General features: G+C 33.5%; 1 protein-coding gene across 1 annotated transcript; it reads left to right on the top strand.

The window, feature by feature from the left end:
• Nucleotides 1-14,740: 14,740 nt before the first annotated feature.
• Nucleotides 14,741-22,923, top strand: LOC120265858 (endo-1,3;1,4-beta-D-glucanase-like). Its single transcript, XM_039273830.1, has 7 exons — nucleotides 14,741-14,936; nucleotides 15,926-15,947; nucleotides 17,020-17,143; nucleotides 17,755-17,845; nucleotides 18,016-18,105; nucleotides 18,590-18,690; nucleotides 22,648-22,923. Exons 1-7 carry the CDS (start codon nucleotides 14,759-14,761, stop codon nucleotides 22,786-22,788), a joined length of 747 nt encoding a protein of 248 aa, XP_039129764.1. The 5' UTR covers nucleotides 14,741-14,758; the 3' UTR covers nucleotides 22,789-22,923.
• Nucleotides 22,924-23,743: the final 820 nt, after the last annotated feature.

The following is a 23,743-nucleotide window of genomic DNA, read 5'->3' as shown; positions in this document are numbered from 1 at the left end:
GCAATCTCACATTCATGTCTCTCCATTCTACTGAATGTTTGTGTTTACAAGATTATTTTATTCATTGTGGGCGCCTTTTTTCTTGCCCGGCCATTAATTAGGGTTAGACCAGTTAAAAATTATGGATCAAAAATCAAATTTTAATTTAATTTTTTTTTTAGACTTTAAGGGATTATGGGTTCATGACTTCCACTAGGGCAAGCCCCTGATGTTAATTACCCTAGACATTGTCGCATGAACCTCTGATTAAAAAATAAGTGTGAACAAGGAAACAAGTTGTTACAGTAAATTTCATTCATTTCAATAAATATGAATTTATAGACATCATTGAAAGTACAAGAAAATTTGAAATTATCTTAACACCACTTAGGCTTATGGGCCTATAAGTAAACAATGATTGTAGCATTTTATCTCCTTTCGATTATTTTGCCGAAAAGAGTGCTTTGACTTTTGTTGACATTTGGTCTTCTTCAAGTTTTGAGAATTTGAATCTCGAACATGAGTTAGAAAAAAAAAACTTCATCATTTTGTACTTGTGAAACTTTTTGGCAACTTGTGAACTCTTTAGCTTTTTAACTTTTGATGTCTTGAGGTTGTTGAGCTCATTTGTTGATTCATTTAAAATTTGTATCTTGGACATTTGATTTTTTTTTTTTGCCTTGGATTTGATTTGAATTTCAAGTTGTGGATTCTCTATGTTGATGAATCATAAACTTGATTTTACTTTTCAAAAGTTTTGGCTCTTATGCTTGTGAAGCTTCCTTCAGGTTTGACGTGTGAAGCTCTTTGGGTTTTTGACTTTTGATGTATTGAGACTGTTGAGTTCAATTGTCAATTTGTATAGATTTTCAAATCTTGACTCTTTCATATCTTAAATCTTGGCTTGGCTGCTTTGGCTTTGATTATATATATATATATATATTATATATATATATATATATATATATATATATATATATATATATATATATATATATCATATGTCACTGCATTGGCCCATCATTGCATTGCATTCCTCGTTGCCGTCTTGAGATATGTATCTCATTACACGTTGAAATTTGTATATTTATTTTTAAAAATTATCGCTGCTTCGAGATAAGCACTCTTGTTGTTGCTTCAAAATAAATATTTTTTTTTGTCATTTGACTATATAAGAATGTTCCTCTCCACTACTAGTTGCCTGGTGGTACGTACATGCTTGCATGTAATGTTTTTTTTTTTTATTTACCACTACAAAACTAGTAGTCTTCTTGTTCAATTCTCATAATATATATATATATATATATATATATATATATATATATATATATATATTTAATTGAGAGGAAATGTGGACATAGGTACATTGTAGCTTGGCCTTAGCAACCTTCATTACATCAATGGAGAGCCCACTCAATAAAATTTATAAGCTTCACATATTCTTTGCAAAGTTTCATGCACTTGGGTAGGGCCCATTTCTCCTTGAATGATGTTTAATATTGAGACATATTTTTTTTTCTTAGCTAGCTTTTTTTGTATGAACATAAGAAGAGACCATGATATCGTTGGTTCATGTTTCGAGTTGAAGGTCTTATCTTCAAGGCTTTGGTGATGATATATATATAGCTAGTGCCATGCAAAGGTGGCGAATGAATGGTAACTTCACATGGTGGTAATGGTGTTCACATGAATTATGGTGATCTTATCTATAGTTATACGTGTCATGCATTAAGGGATTTAATCAAAGTTGATTATCCATACAAGATGGCACATAAGCATTTACAAGTTTCCACTTTGCATTCCAGTATGCTTCATTCAAAGTGACCCCTTGACGGCCTATATAAAAAAAATAAAATATAATAAAATATAATAATAATAATAATAATTATAATTACTATTGTTATTATTATTATTATTATTATTATTATTATTTTTCAATTTATTGGAGTGTGACCATAAAGTTAGAGCAAGTCACAATGCCCTCAACCCTTCTTTCCATATATATATATACTAATCAAAATATTGTATATATATCACTGGGCTCGCAGATACTTTTATCTCTTGCAGCACTTCATTCAAGTTCTTAAGTAGACCTTCTTTTCCATATGCATCCAACATGTAATTGCATTCTTTGATTTTGATATAACCACTCTTGTTTGGAGCAAAATATGAAAAGGCACAACAACAAGTTCACCATAGTCCAGTGCCCCATTGTTATCAACACTGGCAGCATCCATTAGAATTTTCACATCAGCATATGCAATTTGATGACCTAGCTTATGCAAACCAAGTTTCATCTCCTCAAGAGTTGTTTATATCCATTGTCCGGGACATTTCCCTGATGTCTGCAACTTCTTCCACTGACAAATATTATTCAGCAACTACCTTGAGTGCTTTCTTCTTGAACTTGGTCATAATAGAGAACTGTTGGAGCCTTGCCTTAACAGTTTCACCAAGAGAGACATTCAATGCCTTTTTTTGGTATTCTACAACCAAGGACAATCAAGTACTTCCTAAACAGTTAACCTTCACCTCGGATCTAGATAAAGCATCCTTTTGACAAGGTCCTTAGCATTATCAGATACTCTAGGCCATGAGTCTTTTTTAAAATCTATTACATATTGAATATTTGCTTGTGCCATACCCTGTTCAGTCTCTGCCCAAAATGGTGGTGCACCACAAAGAAGGATGTATAAAATAACTCTAGCATGATCTTGTGGGGAAAATCTTGAGAAGCCTCTCCCCAAGCTTTAAACACGTCATTTCATCAATTGTTGAAGTAAAAAGACCCCGCCCAACTCTTCAGGTGTTGAGAGTTTATCTTCCCACACCATAAAGCTCACAATATCTGTTGAAATCTTTGGAAGTAAATTCTTCCCCTCCCCCTGTCCGTGCAAAGAACCTTCACAGGAAGATCTAGTTGTTTTTCTTTAAAAAATAATAATAAAAGGTGTTGAGAGTTGTCTTTGTACACCATGAAGCTCATAATATCTGTTGAAATCTTTGGAAGTAAATTCTCTCCCCCCCCCCTCGTCTGCATGCGAAGAACCTTCATAGGAAAATGTAGTTATTTTTCTATCAAGGTTTTAAAGGTCTTGAAGCACTCAAACTCCTCAGACTTGTATGTGAGGAAATATACCCAGCTATATCTCGAGAAGTTATCAGTGAGAAGGAAAATAAACATGCTTCTTCCCAGTGATGGTGTATGCCCCATTAGATCAACATGAATCAAGCCTAACGGTGCTTCTACTCTCCTTTCTTGACCCTTGGGAAATACTTGTATGGTTTATTTGCCACAAGAATATCCCCTCGCACGGGCCTGTAGGTGTAATGCAGGGCAGATCCTCCACGAGATGCTTGCCCTTCAACAGCTGCAAACTACTTTGGTTTAGATGCCCATATCTATGATGCCATAATGTAGACTCCATTTTAGTGCCGAGTGCTACTTGGGCTGATTCTATATTGCTTGCACCGAGAGGAAAGAGTCTATGAGTTGTCATTCGAATGCATGCAACCAGAGTATCTGCATTCTTGTCTTCAATCTTACATTCTCCATTAAAGAAAGCAAGGGAGTAACTGGCCGACATCAGTTGGCCCACGCTGAGAAGGTTGTGAGCTAAATGAGGCACATACTGAATGTTGACGAGTTGATTAAGTTTTCCAGTGCTTGACCATAAAGATACAGTCCCGACACCGGTGACCTTCAATACATTTCTATCATCAATTTAAACAGTCTATTGAGAGACATTCTTCAACTTTTGAAATAACTTCTCTTTACCTGACATGTGGTTGGAGCAACCACTGTCAATGAGCCAAGTTGAACTTGTTTCATCTCAATAATTCTAAGTTGCCATGAAGAGAAAGCCTTCTCCTTCTCCCTTATCTTCTTCTACATCAGTCTCCTCCGCAACATTGGCTTCTTTATCATTATACCAGCATTGAGTTTTACTGTGTCCAAACTTCTTACACACAAAGCATTGGACACTAGGTCTTAGTTATTTCTTAAAGTTCTCTATTTTAACTGGAAGTTCTCTAGCTCTCCCTAGTCCACGACCTCGAGATTGGCCTCTAAATAAGCCGTGAGCACGACTTCGTCCTCCTTGATAGTTGGTGTTTTATGTAAGGTTAGTGGATGTTTGAAAAGCAGACTCCTTTTCAGAACTAGTGGACAATTGAAGAATAGCTTCATGGCCTTTCAAAGACTCGCCCAACTCTTCAACTGTGATATGCCAAGGTCTTTTGCTTCAACAATTGATTAAATGATGTGTTTAAAGCTCAGGGAGAGGCTTCTCAAGATCTTCCCCACAACAGTATGCTCGGTTACCTCTTCTCCAAGCATTTGGATCTGATACACAATGTCAACGATTTTTACTTATGAAATCCTATACTTTTTCCCCATTCTTCATCTTGGTAGTCTCCAACTCTTGCCGTAGTGAATCTACGGAGAGAATTTTTGAGTTCCCTTGAAACTCTGTTTCAAGTATTTTCCAGGCTTCGTTGGTTGTAAGAGCTTGAGCGATACGGATGAGGATTCTTTCATCAAGCCCTTACTGGATCAGGAACAAGGCCCTGACATTCTTCATCTGAAGATCTTCGACAGCTTGTTCTTCACCTTCTTCACTGAAGCCCTTGTCCACAATGTTCCACAACCCTTTTGAATGAAACATGATTTTCATTTTTAAGCTCCAAACGTTGAAGTTTTCACCTTTGAACATTAGAACTTGTGTTTGAGAGGGACTGTCGACATCTGACATGATTTAGGTATGAAAATAGGACTTCCAGTGTCTCTGATACCACTGATAAATGGGAATATAAAGATAGAAAATTAGATGATAATATTAAAGAGAAGAGCAATGGTCTCATACATCCTTACGCAAGGCACATTGATACATATATAGGAATTCACTAACTGACACAATATCCTTTCATTAAATATAAAGCATAAAGTTCATGCAGACATAGTTTACACTCACCACTAGCCTATTAGATGCTGAGAATATAGAGGAACCATGCACGTACCAAACAACTACCATGTAGTTACATTAGAGCCAATATCAAGCATGCTTCTTTTCCTGAGTAACCTTCAACATAGCCCTAGTTCACAATACTGAACAACCAAGACATGCTCTTCTTGGGCATCGGACATGTCAAAATCATTAGGTTCTTTTTCATCTTTGTATAAAGGGAAATATAGCCATGTCTTAGATGCATCACAATATTTTTGGTAAACGCAAGCACCTCAGAGGTAACCCCAATTGCCCAGCCTCCAGAATTAGTGCAATAAAGCTTTGGTGTGCTCCATAAGGTTCTCTCTGACGCCACAGGTGGAGCACTCCGATCCTTTTCCTACTTCTCTCTTCCCTAGGTTTATGTGGTAGCTCTCATGGCAGAAAGCCATGGCTTCATGATTGTCGTCATCGGAAGCCACGGTGGCGGTAAATGCAGCTGCGACTTCACTATTTTCTCAACGGCCGTAGGAAAGAAATGGCAGCAGTGGCGGCGGGTTGGCTTTGGTTTTGGTTTCGGCTTCTGCTTCAGCTTCACCGGAGCAGCAGCGGTGGTGGCTTCAATATTTTCTTAATAATGGTGGCCATCATCTTCTCGATCCTTCTGCCTTCTCTCAGTACTAGTGTCGCTTTCTTCACCAGTCTATCTCTCTCTCTCTCCGGCAGTGACAGCAGTAGCTTCAATACTTTCTCTAACAACAGAGAAAAGGAAAGAAATGTCATCAAGGAAAGCAAGGAGCAACGATAGCAGGCTACGGCAGCAATCTTTCTTCTTGTATGTATATATATAAATATATGTTTAGTAGGGAGAGAAAATGAAAGAACTTTCTTCTTCTTCTTTCTTCGCCCAATTCCTTTTGCTGCTTCTCCTTTTATATCTTTACTCAATTTTCCCCTCTTAAAGCCTTTCAACTTTCCTTCAAATCGTGGCTGGTCATGGTTGATCATGGCAATTGTGTCCATCGACCATGCCACACACGTCTCCAAGTGGTCATGTTTTTTTCCCCTTATTTATTTATTTATTATTATATATATATTTTTTTTTTTATTCTATATATATTTTTATGTATTTCGTTTATATATATATATATATATATACATTTTTATCTTTAATATATATTTTAATATACATATATATATATATATATATTATTTATTTATTTATTATATATATATTATCTTTATCTAATATAATTTTTTATATGATTTTTTTTTATATTATTTTTATCTGATTTTTTTTATTTTGCATTCCTAGGTAATCTTGAAATTTGGATATTTTTTATCACGTCGAGACCTGTGCTCTCGACTGATCTTGGGCTTTGAATATTTTAGATCGAATCGAGATCTGTGCTCTTGGATGTTCTTGGAATTTGAATATTTTAGATCGCATCGAGATCGTTGCTCTCGGTTGATCTTGGGATTTGGATATTTACAATCACTTTGAGATCAGTGCTCTCAGCTGATTCTAAGATTTGTGTATTTTGGATCGCCTCGAGATATGTGCTTCGGTTGATCCTGAACATTGTGTATTTTAGATCACCTCAAAATCTGTGCTTTTAGCTAATCTTGGGATTTGAATATTTTAGATAATTTCGAGATATGTGTTGTCGGTTGATCCTGAGATTTGAATATTTTAGATTGCCATAAGATCGGTGCTTTTGGTTGATCTTGAGATTTGTATATTTTGGATCACCTCGAGATATGTATTCTCGGCTGATTTGTAGATTTGTGTATTTTAGATCACCTTCAGATTTATGCTCTTGGCTAATCTTAAGATTTGTCTATTTTGGATCACCTCGAGATATGTTCTCTCGACTAATACTGAGATTTTTGTATTTTGGATCGCCTCGAGATCGGTGCTCTTAGCTGATCTTGGGATTTGAATATTTTAGATCGCCTCAAGATCTGTGTTTTTGGCTGATCTTGAGATTTGGATATTTTAGATCACCTCGATATATGTACTCTTGGTTGATCTTGGGATTTGAATATTTTAGATCGCCTCGAGATAAGTGCTCACGGCTGATCTTGAGATTTGTTTATTTTAGATTGCCTCGAGATCTGTGTTCTTGGCTGATCTTGGGATTTAAATATTTTAGATTGCCTTAAGATCTGTGCTCTTGGCTGATCTTGAGGTATTAAAATTTAGATCTCCTCGAGATCTGTATTCATAGGCAATCTTATAATATATCCAAATATTATGAAATTTGTTTATCTTAACCATATATTATCCTAACTCTGTTATGATTTGGCTATATGTGATTAAGATAAAAAAAATTCTAAAATTTTGATTTGAATTGAATTAGGACATGCATGTATATTAATTAATTGATTTTTTTATATAGACATTCATTAATTTGGTATTGAAATGATGAGATGATATTGACAACGTACAAGAAAATTTTCTTAATTGTTGAATTTCTTTCTTTTTTCTTTCATGCTAAATCTGTTTTTCAAGAATAAGCAAAGCCTTATTATTACTTTCAAAAGAACAGAGATTTGAATGTTGGATCTTTGTTGAAGCTTAATGTTTTTATTGAGCTTCAAAGCCCATTTTATGTAAAGAAAAGCAATGTTGTTGATGAAGGCTTGGTCTCTCTTATTTGCTATTTTGTTTTATTTTCTCTGCCTTTTTACTTATTTTAACCCATTCCAGGACTTCCAAATTATCATCCATACTTTCAAATCTAGCATTCACTTCTCCCTTACTATCAAACATTATATCATTCTATAAGAATGTACACATACATTACTCATTTAGTTCAGCCAAAGACATCCAAAGACATGCTTTCTCTGCTGGACCAACAACACATCCAGATGGATTTAGTTATTGATAGGATTTATTTCATTGTGCCATGTACCGTAATTTATCAACTTCAAGTTATTTGACATTAAATCTAATTTCAATTTCATCCAAAGTTGAAATGATAAGATTTTGATTTGCATTGATATGCCAAAATTCTTATTTGTTCTGAGTTGTTAATTTATGTTTTTTTTGTTTGAGTTAGTGTTTAGATGCAATGAAACCAAGTGATGTTTAATTTGTTTCTTATTTTAATTTCTCTTAATTATTTTTTTGGTATACATTGATTTCTTTGACCAAGTGTTTCTCAGTTGCTTAAATTAGGAGTATGATAGGGTTCTGATTTGTATTAATTTGAAAAAGTTCTTATTTGTTCTGTGTTATCAATTTAAGTTTTTCTAATTTGAGCTATAAAACCAAGTGATGTTTAATTTGTTTCTTATTTTAATTTCTCTTAATTGTTTTGTTGGTTTACAATGATTTCTTTGACCAAATGTTTCTCATCTGCCTAAGTTTTCCTAGACTTAGGTAAGGGTTTGATTCAATCGATGTAAAATAAATGGTGTCTAATTTTTATTTTTATTTTTGCAGATTTAATTTGGCCATCAATTTTGATAAGCTATGGGGACACATGTGGACCTTGTCCTGCACTATGGAGGAAGGTGGAGGAATGAGGAGGAGTTGGTGTATGAGGGAGGGCAAATTGAGACAATTAGATCAGTAGATGTGGATTACATATTATTTTTCACATTAGCAGATTTTTTTTGTGGATTTAGGGTGTGAGAGGGGTGGAAGAATGTGGTTTAAAATTAGTGTGCTGCCTTCAATTGATGCAATTGAAGAGATTTTAAGTGACGCAGACACTAACAACATGGTGTATTATAACAATGGTCATCAAGACAATATTCATGTATTTATGGTTGAGCATAAACCTTATGTGTTAATGATTCCTGCTGAGTTGATGCAATGGATGGCAAGCAGGACATGACCAAGCCTGTAGAAGGAGATAATATTAGAAATTTGAAAAATAGTGACATGAACATAGGAAATTTGGGCAAGCAGAACATGGCAAATGGCATTTCTTCCTCAGATGGAACATACCAGCCTTCTGAAGTAGCAAGTGATATTGACATAAATGATGACTCAGAATTAAATAATGCTAGTTGGATTTTTGAGGATTTTGAAGGAGATGAGGATGATATATTCAACCTAGGCTCAGGAGATGATGCTTCTAATTATGCAAGAAAGGATAAGACAAGTAATCGGAAAAATATATGTCTGAAGATTTGATGAAAGAGTTCAATGAATCTCCACACTAGGAAGATGATTTGTTTAGCTTGCAAGGATCTGATGATGAACCTAGACAAGTATATCTTGACTTCAATGATATATGGATGCCAAAAATCCACAGTTGGAGTTAGGTATGAAATTTTCTAGTCAAAGAAGGTTTAGGTTAGCCCTAAGAGCATGGACTATTGGAAGGGGTTATTCCTACAAGCTACAGAAGAACAACAGGACAATGATTACTGCTGTGTGTGAAAGTCATTCAAAACTTGATCGAAGAACCAGCGTAAATCATTGTGGCTTCAAAATTCATGCTTCAAGCTATAGAGGTACATCTACATTTCAAATCAAGTCATTCAAGACAGCACAGTTGTCCAAAAAAAAAATGAGACACATGGTGAGCACAAAGTACTTAGCATTGAGGTATCTAGAAGACATGTGAGATGATCTTGGGTAGGGTACATCAACAATAAAGAAAAGAATCAACAGGGAATGTGGAGCTGATGTGCACATTTCAAAGTGCTATAGGGCTAAGAAACTTATTAATAAGATTATATTAGGTGATGTGAAGATGCAATATAGGAGATTGTATGACTATGCAGAGACAATTAAAAAAAATCTAGGGAGTCTAGTGAAAATCAAGACCTCTTTAATGGTTCAAAATGGGAATGATGAAATGATTGAAGGTAGACCAGATGATGGAAGACCAGTGTTGCCTAGAGAATTGATTGTATTTCAATGTATGTACATGAGATTGGGAGCCCAGAAGCTGAGTTATTTTTCTGGCTTAAGGCCATTGATCTGTCTAGATGGTTGTTTTTTTAAAGAGATGGGGGCCCATTTATTGTGTGTCATAGGTAGAGATGGCAATGAAAACATGTTACCTCTTGCAATTGCTTATGTTGATGCTAAATGCAAGGAATCATGGTCATGGTTCCTCAATTTGTTATCAGAATATTTTGGCAGGCTAGAAGATCTAGGTTGGGTTTTCATGTCTGACCAGCAAAAGGTTTTAATTAAATTGTTTACATAATTGAATTTGATATGATTTTCATCTACAGAATTTAATTTAAATAAATTCTTTCTTTTACAGATCATATGTAACTTGATATGATTTGTGAGGTTTGATGCCAGCATTCAAGGAACTGATGCCCACAGTGGAGCATAAATTGTGTGTGAAACACATGTATGAGAACTACAAAAAAAAATTCAAGGGATTTGAATATAAGAAGTTGTTGTGGGCAGCTGCTTCTGCTGTGACTGAGAAACATTTTGAGATACATATGTCAAGAATGAAGTAAAAGGATGAAAATACCTATAGGTGGTGTATGAAACATGGTCCACACAATTGGGCAAGATGTCATTTCTTAACCCACACCAAGTCAGATGCTCTACAAAGCAATATTTGTGAGTCTTTTAATTTACATTAGGAAGGCAAGGAGCTTACCAATATTGAGAATGTTTGAATGAATTAGGAAGAAATTAATGCAAAGGTCTTATGTGAAGATAAGTGGCATGATAAATTATAAAGGTGACATTTGCCCTAACTGGCAGGATGTGCTACAAAAGACTAAGGAGCAATGCAAAAATTGTTTCTATACTTTTGCTGGTGATGAAGTTTATGTAGTTGATTTTTTTGATACAACATCAATTGTGAGATTGGCAAAAAGAACATGCACATGTAGGATATGGGAACTCACAGGAGTTTCACGTAAGCATGCAAAATCTGCAATACGCAGTAATAGAGAAGAGCCATAGTCTTATGCAATACACAGCAAAAGAGAGTGGGACATATATCCCAAGCACAGTATGTGTTCATATAATTTCCCTAAAAATCATATTAGTACTTCTACTTGTGTTCCACGTGAGTTTCTAATTATTATGCATACTGTGTTTGCTTGCAGAGTCCTCCCAACAAAGGAGGAAGGCCAAGGAAAATCCCAAGAATTACTGAAGCTATCACTACAACATGCACAATTGCATAATTCAGTGCATAATTCTACACAAGTTTATTTCTTGTTGAATTTTTTGATTGCCACATGTGCATAATTTAGCTAAATGTCTTAATCTACTTGTGCTTGATTATAGCTTAGCAGCAATAGAATTTTAGCTTCAAGTAGGCCATCAACATACAATGCACACACTGCTTCAAGTGTTCAGAAAATAATTACACGCAAGCCACCCATGCCACCAGCCAGCTCCAACATCATTAACAAGGCAACTGAACCTGCAAGATATTTAGTTCAACTAGGACAAGAATCACTCCATCAACATAAGAGAAAGGCAGTCTAGCTATTAATGTATTTAGTACTGAAATGATAAGATAAACTTGAATGTATCCACAACCATGGTTTTTGTATTCAAGTACTCTAGTACTATAATTTATACTACAGTGATGATGAGTCTAAGATTTTCTTTTTTTTTTTTGTCAATTATTTGCATTTCCTCGTGATCTTTTAATTTTTATTGCATGCTCATCTTCTTTTAATTTTCTTGTGATCTTCATAAATTAGGTAACAACATGAAGTACAACAATTGCAGAAATATGATTTTCTTAGAATTGATACGCCACTTAAAAGGAGGAAGACTTTTGTCTATTGTTCATCTTCTTTTAATTTTCTTGTGATTTTCTAGATTTGGATAACAATATAAAACACAACAATTACAAACCATGTTTAATGAAAAAAAAGGACAAGAACACACTCAACCCATGTTTACAACAATTGCAGACCATGGTCATAAACATATAATGGTACAATTTCACAGATAGTACAACTATGACAAACTATAAATAAAAACAAAAAGATGGATGAAAAGAGATTGGGATAAGCTTGGATGTGCCAATGTTGTGTCATCCCCCTCCTCCTCTTGCCTTAATGCATGATCTTTTGATTGTAAATAAAAAGAGGGATGAAAGGAGATCATGATAAGCTTGGATGTTCTTCATGGATCGCCACGGTGTTGTTCCATTGATTTCTCTCCATCTCTCACTTGATTTGGAGCTCATTTTGCCAAACTCAGCCCTAATGAGAATTTTCTCTTTGTCCACTATTGTCAGTCGGGGTAACTGCGAAGAAGATGAGATTATGTCTCATTAGTCCCACTTAATAGAGGCTTAAACTAAATTGAATTAGTTTGCACGGGAAAAAGAATTTTTTATGTGAAAGGTTGGTTTTGCCCTACCATGTAAGCAAACATAGACGACGTTGATGGCTTTTCCTTGATTTGAAAAAACCGGAAAACCACAAAGTACTTAATTGTAAAAAAACACACATGTCTTTATTTGCAAAAACTGAAAAACCACATGCTTTTTTTTTGTTTTTTGTTTTTTAACTTTCCCTTAGTTTTTTTTGGAATAACATAGATCTGAGATTGGCAGTCACATCATTCTTTCTCTTTCTTAATTTTTTTTTTTTTCATAAAAAAACTTAGATTCTATTTAAATTTTGGGTTTAGGATTTAGGGTTTAGTATTAAAGTTTTATTGTTTAGCATTTAGGGTTTAGAATTTTTGGTATAGGGTTTTATAGTATTTGAGTTTAAAATTTGAGGTTTTTGATTTAATGTTTTATAATGTTTTATAGTTTTTAAAATTTAGGTTTATATGATTTGAATTTGAAACCTATAGGAAAAAGGATAACGTGCACGATGACGTGATGCTAACTTGGCATCCCCGTTATCAGAAAATTTATTTGGTAAAAGTAAATATAGCATTGCTTAACAATAAATACTTGTAATTTTTTTTTGATGAAATAAATACTTGTAATCAAGTTTACTATCCCAAACAAAACAATAGCAAATTCCAAGGGCTATTAATATACTCCCTCGGGTCTTTTTTACTTGTCCTATTTTAGAGGGTTTTTTTTTTGCCCTTTTTAATTTAGAATATTTATGAATTATTAAATATTATTTTTCCAAATCTACACTTTGTATACCACTCATTTTGGAGGTTTTCTTTCATCTAGAAAAATTGTGAAGCATTAAATATTGTTTTTCTAAATTTATCTTTTATATTTAATGTATTTTTACTATTTTCAATAAATTATATTCAACTGTTTAAAACATATTTTAAATAAAAGTAATTTTGGAAAAATATAATTTAATTGCTAATTAATAAGGTTCGGAGAGAGTATTTGGTTAGAGGTTTTTTTAAAAATTTTTAAAACTCACATCAACACTTGTGTTAAGGAGGATGGGATGGGTTTAGTCTGATATGAGTTGTGGTTTAGAGAGATTTTGAGGTTATTTTTGATGGGCACCCTTTTCGATCAGACTACATTTTTCAGGATGGGTGGCCAACACCATGACACTAAACAAACGAAAGAAGTATCAACCAACCTCAAGTTTCTACCAATCACAAACATTTTTTTTTTTTTCTGTGCCCCAAAATTGAACAGTTTATTTTTAGGATTATCAATACTAACCAACTCTTACCATAAAATTAATTTGTTTGATTAGAAATAATAATTAACAAAGTTTTATTTATAAAAAAAAATTCTTTCAACCTTTTTAAGAATATCAAGGGTATGAATTACGGTGGTTTAATGACCTCCTACCTTACCATGCAACTTTAGAGGGAACAATGCATAATTCCCACAAAGAATCCATACTCACTATCTTCCTTCTTATTTATTGTAGTTAACCGATTCTCACATACTTATTTCACAAAATTTTATAAAAAAATTAATTATCTTTCCAAAATTACCCATAATTTATATCTTCACATTTGTTTATCATATTTAATAAAAAAAAAGTTGAATAAAATGTTAAGGGTAATTTTGAGAAAAAATAATAAATGGTTCTTGATATTAGAAAATGACAAATAAAAAAGAACATGGATTTATGACCAATAAAAATGAATCGAGGGAGTATTAACTTTCCAATATTACCTTCATTTAAAATATGTTTTGAAAAATATATAGTTGAATATAATTTATTAAAATGTACATTAAATATAAGGGGTAAATTTTTAAAAATAATATTTAATGTTATACAAAATTTTTAATTAAACAAATAAAAAAACACATCAAACTATAACAAGTAAAAACAAAAACATAGAAAGTAATTCCCTGCCATTTAACCTTAGGGCCGTTTGGTTTGTGGTAATGATATATTACACGTAACGAGATTACCATGGTAATATAAGTGGGAATGTTATATGGTTGGGAATATTGTGGTAATTTAATATAACCATGTTTGGTTGGAAACTCTTATTACCGGGAATAATTCATTACCGTGTTTGGTTGTCATGGTAATCTATTTGTTAAAATATACAAAGTTATAAGATTACCACGGTAATCCAAGATAGACACCAAATTTGGTGGTAATGGGATTACCACTTTCTTGGTAATATTTATAAGTTGGTAATGTGATATTACCATCTAGATTACCACTTGTGTAATGCCAAACGTGGTAATATTTTCAGATTACTATGTAACACGTGGTAATCTTTCTACATTACCGCGAATCAAACGACCCCTTAAAATATAGTAATGCATGATTTTCACAGAAAATTTACTGTGGATTTACGAGTTGGGGAACTCTAATCTGAAGACTCTAGAACCGCTGGGCTACATCACCGTTCAAAAGCCTTTTTCAGTCATGATGCATTTATGGTAAATTTGCTTATTGTAAGTACTGACAGCCTATTTATATACCTTCTAAATGAGTGTGATGATGACAAGCATTCAATGGAGGGAAGAGCGATGGCAAACCCTCAATCCCAATCCCAGTGCTGCGAGAATCCACCCACATTGAACCCCTCCTCCGGCCATGGCTCCGTCGTCGAGAATCTCGGAGGACTCAAGGCCTACACTGCCGGCTCCCCGGAATCCAAACTCGCTGTGCTCCTTGTCTCCGATGTTTACGGTTTGCCCTCTTTATTCTTGTTCTTCTGATTCTTCTTATTGAGTTTTGGTTCTGTTAATTTGGGTTTTTTTTTTATCCATTTTGATTCTGATCTTCTTTTGATGTTTGTTGTTACTGGTTGATAAGATGTTGTATGCTTATGCGATTTTGCTGTTTTACTGATTTGGATTGGAATTATTGTTGAAATTTTGGGTTTTTTTTTTGTTCGGTTTAATGTCTTTGGTTAAAGTGAGAAGTTAACATCTCATGATTTTGTTGGAAGCTTGGCGTTTGATCAAATGGAACTTCTGAGAATTCTTGATTTTGTGATTTGGCAAGGGACTTTATTTGCGGATTATAAGAGGTTTTTTGTTTTTTGATTTTTTGTTTTTTTTTGTTTTTTTGTTTTTTGTGTGTGCTCACTCAATAGTGTCAATCTAGTTAGAAATAATTATAAATAGGACAAAATAATTCTTTTGATAGTATGAGTCTACCTAAATCAAAGTTTTTACTATTTTTCTCAAAATAGATAGTAAGAAAAATTAAAAATGTTAACATCTGACCACCATGAACTTCAAGCGTTGAAATCAGCTTGGCGGGAGACTATAGAACATGATCTCTCAACCAGCTCCTTATGAATTATATAACGAAAATGTTGGCTTTGCCCAATTTACTGTTTAGTGGGATGACGCAGCTAGCCTGCCACAGTGAAAATTGGTTTTGTCTTTCCAAATAAAACTTGTACTGAGATTTTGGTGTCACATTTTTCTATGTTGACTTGATCGTCTTTATAAAATTTATGATTACATGTCAAGAGTTGTGGACCACAGAATCTTGCATGGGCACTATTCCATTCTTTTGATATGAACTACTTTTATGGTTTAGATTTTGCATTTAAAGCATCTGTTGGTTAGCTACTTTTAAATGCTGTATTGGCAATTGACTTGCGACTTCTTTCAAACTTTAGATGTTCAATGGATAGTGTTTAACTTAGCTTGCTTTTCTGACAGGATTTGAAGCACCAAATTTAAGGTATGTCCTGACATGTTACCAAACACCATGTACCCCTTTATTTTGGCAAAGTCATTTTATTTGTAATATTAGTTGACCAAAAATGGAATAACCATGTTCATCATCAATTTGCAAAATAAATGGGTTTTGTATTTTAATTTTTACTAGGTTCACATACATATAGTATATATATATAAATCTCATGTGTATTGCCTTAAGGAGACTCTGTGTTCCTGTGTTCACTGTCCACTTTCATACTTTAATTCATTAGATTTGCTCATTCCATTTACTTTAGGGTACATTTTATCCTGCTAGATAGTTACAAAGGATTGTAGGTGCAGTCCTCTCTAGAAAGAACTCCATTATTTGGTGATACGATCAACCAACTGCTTGATCTCCCACACAATGTTTGTCTTTCATGGAGTTTTTTTTTCCCAGAATTGCATCTGGCTCTTTGTTCTTGATACAAATTCAATCTAATCAAGTATTGTCAAAAGCAACCCTAATTGGCTGATCCAACTTGATCAGACTAGATTCAGTGGTTTTGCTGGTTCTGATTTAGATAAACTAGAAATGTATGTCAAATTGGCTGACCCAACTTATTCTATTGCAAAATTGGTCAAATTAGTCAAACTGGCTGGTTAAAGGTGAGCGTACATCTTGTTCGAATTTGATCTGGCCTAGTTGAATTTCCACTCTTTATGTCGCTTGACTAAGCAACTTGCTGGTTGGTCCACTCTCATTAGTATGTTTTGTATCTTTTTATTGGATCCTATAATATTCCTACTTTTTTCCCTTCCCAATGCATTGCTATCACACTCATGCATATTCTGTATTCTTCATTGATGCTTACCATGCATACAGGTCTGGGTATACATTCAAAAGGTAACAGATTATAGATTATTATCCTTGTGCAAAAAACTCATTGGTGTTTCCTAGACATAATGATCCATTTTCTTTTTTCTTTTTTTGCATCTATGGCATGTGATTACTTGATTACCTAATTTGTACATTTTGACCCATGATGTATATACTTAGAGTCTCCTTTAATACTCACCATTGCTAAAGCCTTATTTCCACATTGCTTTTAAAGGAAACTAGCTGATAAAGTTGCTGCTGCTGCTGGGTATTTTGTGGTGGTCCCTGATTTTCTCCATGGTGATCCTTATGTTCCTGAGAAAGTTCCTTTCCCAACTTGGTTACAAGCTCATGGCGCAGTATACAATTTTTTTCCTATTCATTTTTGTTAACTTGATTATTGAATTTCCTCAAGGCCTGGAAGTCTCTTTTTAAGTATAATTTTGAAAACAAATTCTTTTGTTGACTTTCATGTTCTTGAATTGGGCCAACCATATTTATTTTACTTGTGTCCATCACCACATCTTTTATGTGTAAATTATTCTTCAATGTTTTCTTGGTTTAAATGCAGTCATTCAGTCTTCATCACACTCTATTATAACATTGTTGAATAAATGCTAATGAATCCACCAATTCTTGCATCTGTCTACATGTAAAATCTATCTGCACATCTTTTGCTATAACAATTCTATTCCTAAGGAATGTCATAAGTTCAGCATTTTGTGATATATGATGAGCTGGAAAAATTATATCCAGGAAGGATCTAGTGAATTTCAATAAGAGTTTGTTAAATCTGTATAAGTTTTGGAATCCATTTGTAAGGAATTAAGGCAAAATGATGAAAAAAAGAACTGTTTATGATTTCCTTTAGCAAAAGAAAATTTCATCAGCAATAGTTAAACTCATTAAAAGTTCAGAAGTTACAAAGGGGACTTCTATAATCTTGATTTCTAAACTAATGCTTTTACAGGCTAAAGGATTTGAAGAAGCAAAACACATTGTTGAAGCTCTGAAAAGTACAGGGACATCTGCAATTGGTGCAGCTGGATTTTGCTGGGGTGGTATGATTATTTTCCTCTTTGATTATGAAGAGAGCTTACTCAATAAGAGAAGCATCTCTCATTCCTTGGCATGAGTATTATTCCAGTATCATGAATATCAGAATGTCGTTGAAACTATACAAGAAAATGTGTTAAAATTAAATAATGTCTAACTAAGTGTACATCCTCAGCCAAGGTTGTGGCAGAATTAGCAAAATCTGAAGACATAAAAGCTGCTGTGATGTTGCATCCTTCTTTTGTCACTGTAGAGGATATTAAAGGTATGCATCTCTTTTATTTCCATTCTTAATTATTCATATGTTAGACACATTATATTTTTAATGCTGGGGCATAAAACAAGGAATCATATGCATACCCCAATAAATAATAAATAATACTATGTATTTGTTAAGTAGATTTGTGCATACATATCCCTGTGGTCAAAGAGAGGAGAGTTCAATAGAAAGGAGGGAGTGAAGGGGGTCAATATTTGTTGTTTAAAAAATTACATTTTATCTTGATCACAGGGCCATATACACACAAATCCAAGGTTTCAGTAGCTATATATGCGGTCTTATTGTATAAGGGGAGATATACCAATTTACTTTTTTGTGGGAGTGTTTTAGAAATGTTTCCTCTAATGTTTAGTAAATAGACATACTCTATATTTGAAGAGGAAGGATGTGAACTGTGAAGCCGTTGCTGCCTTTGATTTTTAACTTATATTATATGTTAGAAATTAATGTAAAGCTTATGAATTCTCAGAGATTAAGGTGTCTCTTGCTGTGCTTGGAGCTGAGATTGATCGTACTTCTCCACCTTCTCTCTTGAAGGAGTTTGAGAAGATTTTATCCACTAAATCTGAGGTAAGTAATTGTTAGCTAAAATAGCTCCATTATTTATTTTCTTAGTTCAAATTTTTTTTGTATCACTAATGGTAATTCACAAATCCTATTGTTATTGGCCAAGATTTTTGTAAAAATATATTTGAATTAGCATAAATCAGAACATAAAACATGAGATGAAATATACTTGCTAAAATCAAGGTCTTTAACTTGCCACCCTCTAAAAAATAGCAAAATTACTTGCCATCTCCTCCTTTTTAGATATACCTATGATCTCTTCTGTTAATTTTATTTTACTTGCATACTGAAGCAAAAGTTGATGTTATAACTTGAGTTACAATATATGTAGATGACTTTTTATCCTCTTTTTGTATATAAAATCCTTCATAATGTATGTCATTAAATACGAGATATATAATTGGTTTTAATGAAGAAATCATGGGTTTTTAGCTTGGCTTCAATGAAAGGATAATGGGATTTTAATTAACGGGAGAGGTATATATAATATTTAATGGTATATCTATGATAATGTAGATTTTATATAATGAAACGGGTAAATAAAAAGTCATTTACATATGTTATAGTCCTGGATTAAAACATAAAAATTTCTTTAGGGGATGGCATGTGATTTTGCTGTTTTCCATGGGGTGACAAGTAGAAAATGAAGGGAATTAGGGCTTAAAAAGATTGGCTAATATTTCAAGAGGACATATTAGTTGATGAAGATGATGATTAGGAGGGGAAACTATTATAGTTTCTTCTTCCATTTTTTTCCATATATCATTATCCCTTTATATAATCTTTAATATGAAACATGCTTAATGCATAAGTCACAGCCTAAGGCCCCAAAATCTTAAGCTGTATGGTAGTTACGTTAATGCGGGACATGAAAGTCTTAGCACGCATCTTAGGTAATTATCACATGTTTCATAAGCTTGGTTAAATATCTCAAGCCAAGCCATCACCACTCGCCTGTAATGGCTTGTTCTTGAACTTCCATGATTTCTCTGAAGTAGACAGACTTGTCTCTTGGCAATGCTTTGTTGAAGATGTCTGCCACTTGATTTTCATTACCTGCATATTTGAGTTGAATTTCTTCATTTTCAGCTGCTTCTTTGATGAAGTAATGCTTGATCCCAATGTGCTTACTGCAATTGTGATACATTGGATTTTTTGCCATAAAGCTTGCTGATTTGTTTTTACAAAATGATGTAGCAGTTTCATTTTGTTTAGCTCCAATATCTTCTAGAATCTTCCTAGGGCAAATTGCGTGTGATGCTGCCTACCATATATTCTGCTTTTGCTGAAGATAATGCAACTTATTTTCCACTTCTTGGGTGCCTATAAGAATATAGGAGAACCAACTAGCTTGACTTCTTCATTTTTTCTGCTTAGGCACTATTGCAGAACCCAACTAACTTGACTTCTTCATTTCTTCCGTACATAATTTAAAATTGCAAGTTCCCTTGATGTGCCTCAGCATTTTTTTAGCAGCTCCAAGATGAATCTTGTTTCGCTTATCCATAAATTGAGACAACAAATTGACAGCATACATGAGGTCTAGTTTTTTTACATCTGCCATTTGCTTGGACAAGAGAGCCATTTCCGATCTTCACTTGAGAGTTGTTAAGACGCATTAACCTTGACAAAGATTTCTTGGTTGTCGCCAGTCATGATTGTTGCAATCACTATCATGATAACATACATAATTTTCTTGCTCAAAGTCTGCTTGACTTGCATAGAGTTAGTATTTCCATCCAAGTTTCTTTTTTCTTCAGAAAAGTTTGCTTGATGGCTAGCATTATAGTTGCAATCTTTTTGAAGATGGTCAAATTTTTTTGCAATTGAAACATTGTGGCTTGTCTTTGAACCAACATTGGTTGCTTTCTTTACACATTAAGTATTTGGTTGACTCACGTCAACATGATTTTTTCTTTTGAAATTATTTTTTCCCCTTCCACGTTCCTCTTGCTTCTCTTCCACTTTTAGAATACATGCCTCTATTTTGATCATGAATTAAATATTCTCTTTGAGAGTTTTTTATGATAAAATTAAGCTTGAATTGAAAGATACTTTTAAGGGATTTTTTTGAATGCCTATTCAATCTTTGCTCATGTGAATCAAGACAATTCGTTCCCTCATGAACACTATGCAAATCTTTTCTATTGCAACATCAATAGGATCATATTTTTGAGGCAGGATGGTCATGTGTTTTTTTGCCATTCTTTTATTCTTGATTGTTTCACCAAGAGTCTCCATTTGGTTTGCCAACTTCATGAGCTTAGAAAAGTAATCTGTCATACTTTCTTCTTCTTTCATCTTCAAATTTTCATAATCTCTCCTTGGTGATTGTATTATAATAGTTCGTAACTTATCATTATTACCTAGAACTTCTTTTGAAGCATGTCCCATGCTTTTTTGGCTGTGGTAGCTCCAATGATTCGTGGCAACATCTCTGAGACTCATTGTTATATGGAGAAAAGAGCTTTTGCTTTTTTATTTTATGCCATGCTCCAATTTTTCTTTTTCTTCATTGGACAAACTTGATTGAGTTGCATGTTCTTCAAAACCACCCTCCACCAACGCTTAAATTTCTTGATAAAGAATAAGGCCTTCATCTTGATACTCCAATAATCAAAGCTTTTCACTATCAAAGATTAGAATAGAGGTTGTTGGATGCTTATCATATTGATCTTCAAGGATCTTCTTGAGATGTTTTCCTCTACCATCTCTTTTGTTTTTTTGTTTTCCCATTACAGATCACTCCTATGTATAATCTTTAGTATCACACATGCTTAATGCAAAATTCTAACCTAAGCCTGCCCTTATAAGTGTGCTAGTCCTAATGCTAGTCGATACATGGCACAAAAATATTTGCACACATTTTAGTTAATTACAACATATTTCATAAGCTTGTTCAAATATCTAAAGCCAATCCATTATTTTCAATAGAAAAGCCTAAAGCTACTAGACATATGTAAGGATTATATGTTAAGGTGCAGTTCAAGTCCCACAAGATCACAAACACAATTAAATATGAAAATTGAGAAGATGTACTAATCAGCTAAGTTGAAGACAAAAACATACTATAATTTATGTAAATTAAATTCAAACTAAGTGCAATCATACTTGGATTAAGGATTATAGAGTGGGGGAGATTGACATATTTCCTTGTGCATAATTAATATAGTGGTGCTAATGAACAATTCGAGTAAGCAAGCACATAAAGGTTCCTGGTTTGTGGAATGAATTACGTGATCTTGAGTTTTGAATCTTACTCCTAAGCTGTGAGAGTAATGAATGCAAATTCATTTCATGTCATGTAGCTGCAGCATAAATTCTTGAAATGCAATTGGGGTTTATGATGGGATGGCTGTTCTGGTCATAGCTGAAAGGATGTACTGACATACATTTGCCAATGTTTGGATATGCTTTTATTATCTATTTTTCTGATCTAACATTTGGAATCAGATGCACATTACCTATATTGTCATTGTCTCTTGAGTGCATTCTCAAAGCATGATTAAACGAAAAAGCATGTGACTAATGGTCAAACAGGAAAATGGGCTCTTATGATAGCATGACATATACTGCTTACGAAGCAAACAAAGAAAACTCTATTGATAATTTCCCGCTGAAAGAGGTAGGGAACCGATGTAGCCTGTGCGACTTCAATGGAGATGAGCTTTGAAATAGTTTTAGGAGTTGCCACATTAAACACTGGGCTTCATATACCGTCCAAGCGCCACACTTGCCTAAAGGATTTCATATATCCTTTGCACTGTTAAGTATTAAGCGAGGAATATAAATTTGCCTCTCGCCAATGACACTTCTATTTATGTCTCATGCTATAAATGCTTTCATTAATAGTACTCTATCAAATCTGAACTAGTCGGAATGCATGACAAATCTGTGATGCTAGTTCAATGTTTTCTGACACTTTGTTGGTGTTGATATGGTTATCATTTTCTTTTACAGGTAGATAGCTTTGTGAAGATCTTTCCTGGGGTTGCACATGGATGGACTGTGAGATATGATGTGCATGATGAGGCTGTGGTGAAGAGTGCCGAAGAAGCTCACCAGAACATGTTAGAATGGTTCTCCAAGTATCTTAAATAAGGAACATCTATTCAAATATATTACCATTTGTGTGCAATATGGATGCTGATGCCTTGTATGGATGTTTGAGATCTTTTGCTTTTATATCAACATTTGTGTTCAATATATAGCTCACAACCATGCTTTTGTTTGTCAGGTGTGTTTATGTTTAATAGATTATTATTCAGGGCGTTTGAACATGCAATAATATTTATTATGGTGGATATTTTATGTATTAGATAAATATTATTAATAATGTAATATTATGTTTAGTAATAAACAAGTTCAAGGTTGGAATAGTATTGTAATAATTAGATTTATATGATATATTGTTATTTTTTTCATCATATCATCTTTTCCACCAATGGTTCTATTTTCACATGAAGGATGATTATCTCTTTATATTTTATTTCTTAATCAGGATTTTCTATAAATAATTTATTGAGGTTATGTTTATTTATGGTATGCGTTTGAAATTTTTGGTGTTAGTTTAAACCTTACTTGAGCTAAATTTTATGGTCTTTTTCTTTATTTTTCTTTAAAACCAATGCTTATTGTGCTTCGTTGAATTTTTCCATATCAGTTTGAACCCATTTTGAAGTTAATTTTACGGTCTTCTTCATCTTGTTCAATATTGTTCTGATGTAACGTTTAATGCAATCAAGAGTATTACCATGTTTTTTTAATTTCATTTATTTATTTATTTTTCCTTCTTTTGTTATCTCTTTATGCTTCCCTCCTATGTTTTCTACTTTTCTTTTTCAATTTCTGTTTTCAGTTTCTATTTTTGTTTAAAATAAAAAATTCCACCATGTTTTCTGTGATGCTATGAAAGGTAGACGATGGTTATTAAATTCCTCTTATGATATATTCAATTATGATTAGTGTATTCTACTATCAACATATGCCAATAATCAACTTTTACAAAAGCATTATTTTTACTATTTTTCCTATCTATTGATATGCTATTGATACA

Source organism: Dioscorea cayenensis, chromosome 7 (genome assembly GCF_009730915.1).
Source record: "Dioscorea cayenensis subsp. rotundata cultivar TDr96_F1 chromosome 7, TDr96_F1_v2_PseudoChromosome.rev07_lg8_w22 25.fasta, whole genome shotgun sequence".
NCBI classification, from domain to species: domain Eukaryota; kingdom Viridiplantae; phylum Streptophyta; class Magnoliopsida; order Dioscoreales; family Dioscoreaceae; genus Dioscorea; species Dioscorea cayenensis.
Note: the sequence above shows the minus strand (reverse complement) of the source record. Positions and strands in the feature narration are given on the sequence as shown.

Excerpts from the sequence above, each read along its gene's own strand:
- LOC120265858 (XM_039273830.1), top strand. The coding sequence starts at position 14,759 with ATGGAGGGAAGAGCGATGGCAAACCCTCAATCCCAATCCCAGTGCTGC. Across the intron at positions 17,144-17,754 it reads GGTTACAAGCTCATGGCGCA|GCTAAAGGATTTGAAGAAGC; the intron begins GTATACAATTTT and ends ATGCTTTTACAG. Across the intron at positions 18,106-18,589 it reads CACTGTAGAGGATATTAAAG|AGATTAAGGTGTCTCTTGCT; the intron begins GTATGCATCTCT and ends ATGAATTCTCAG.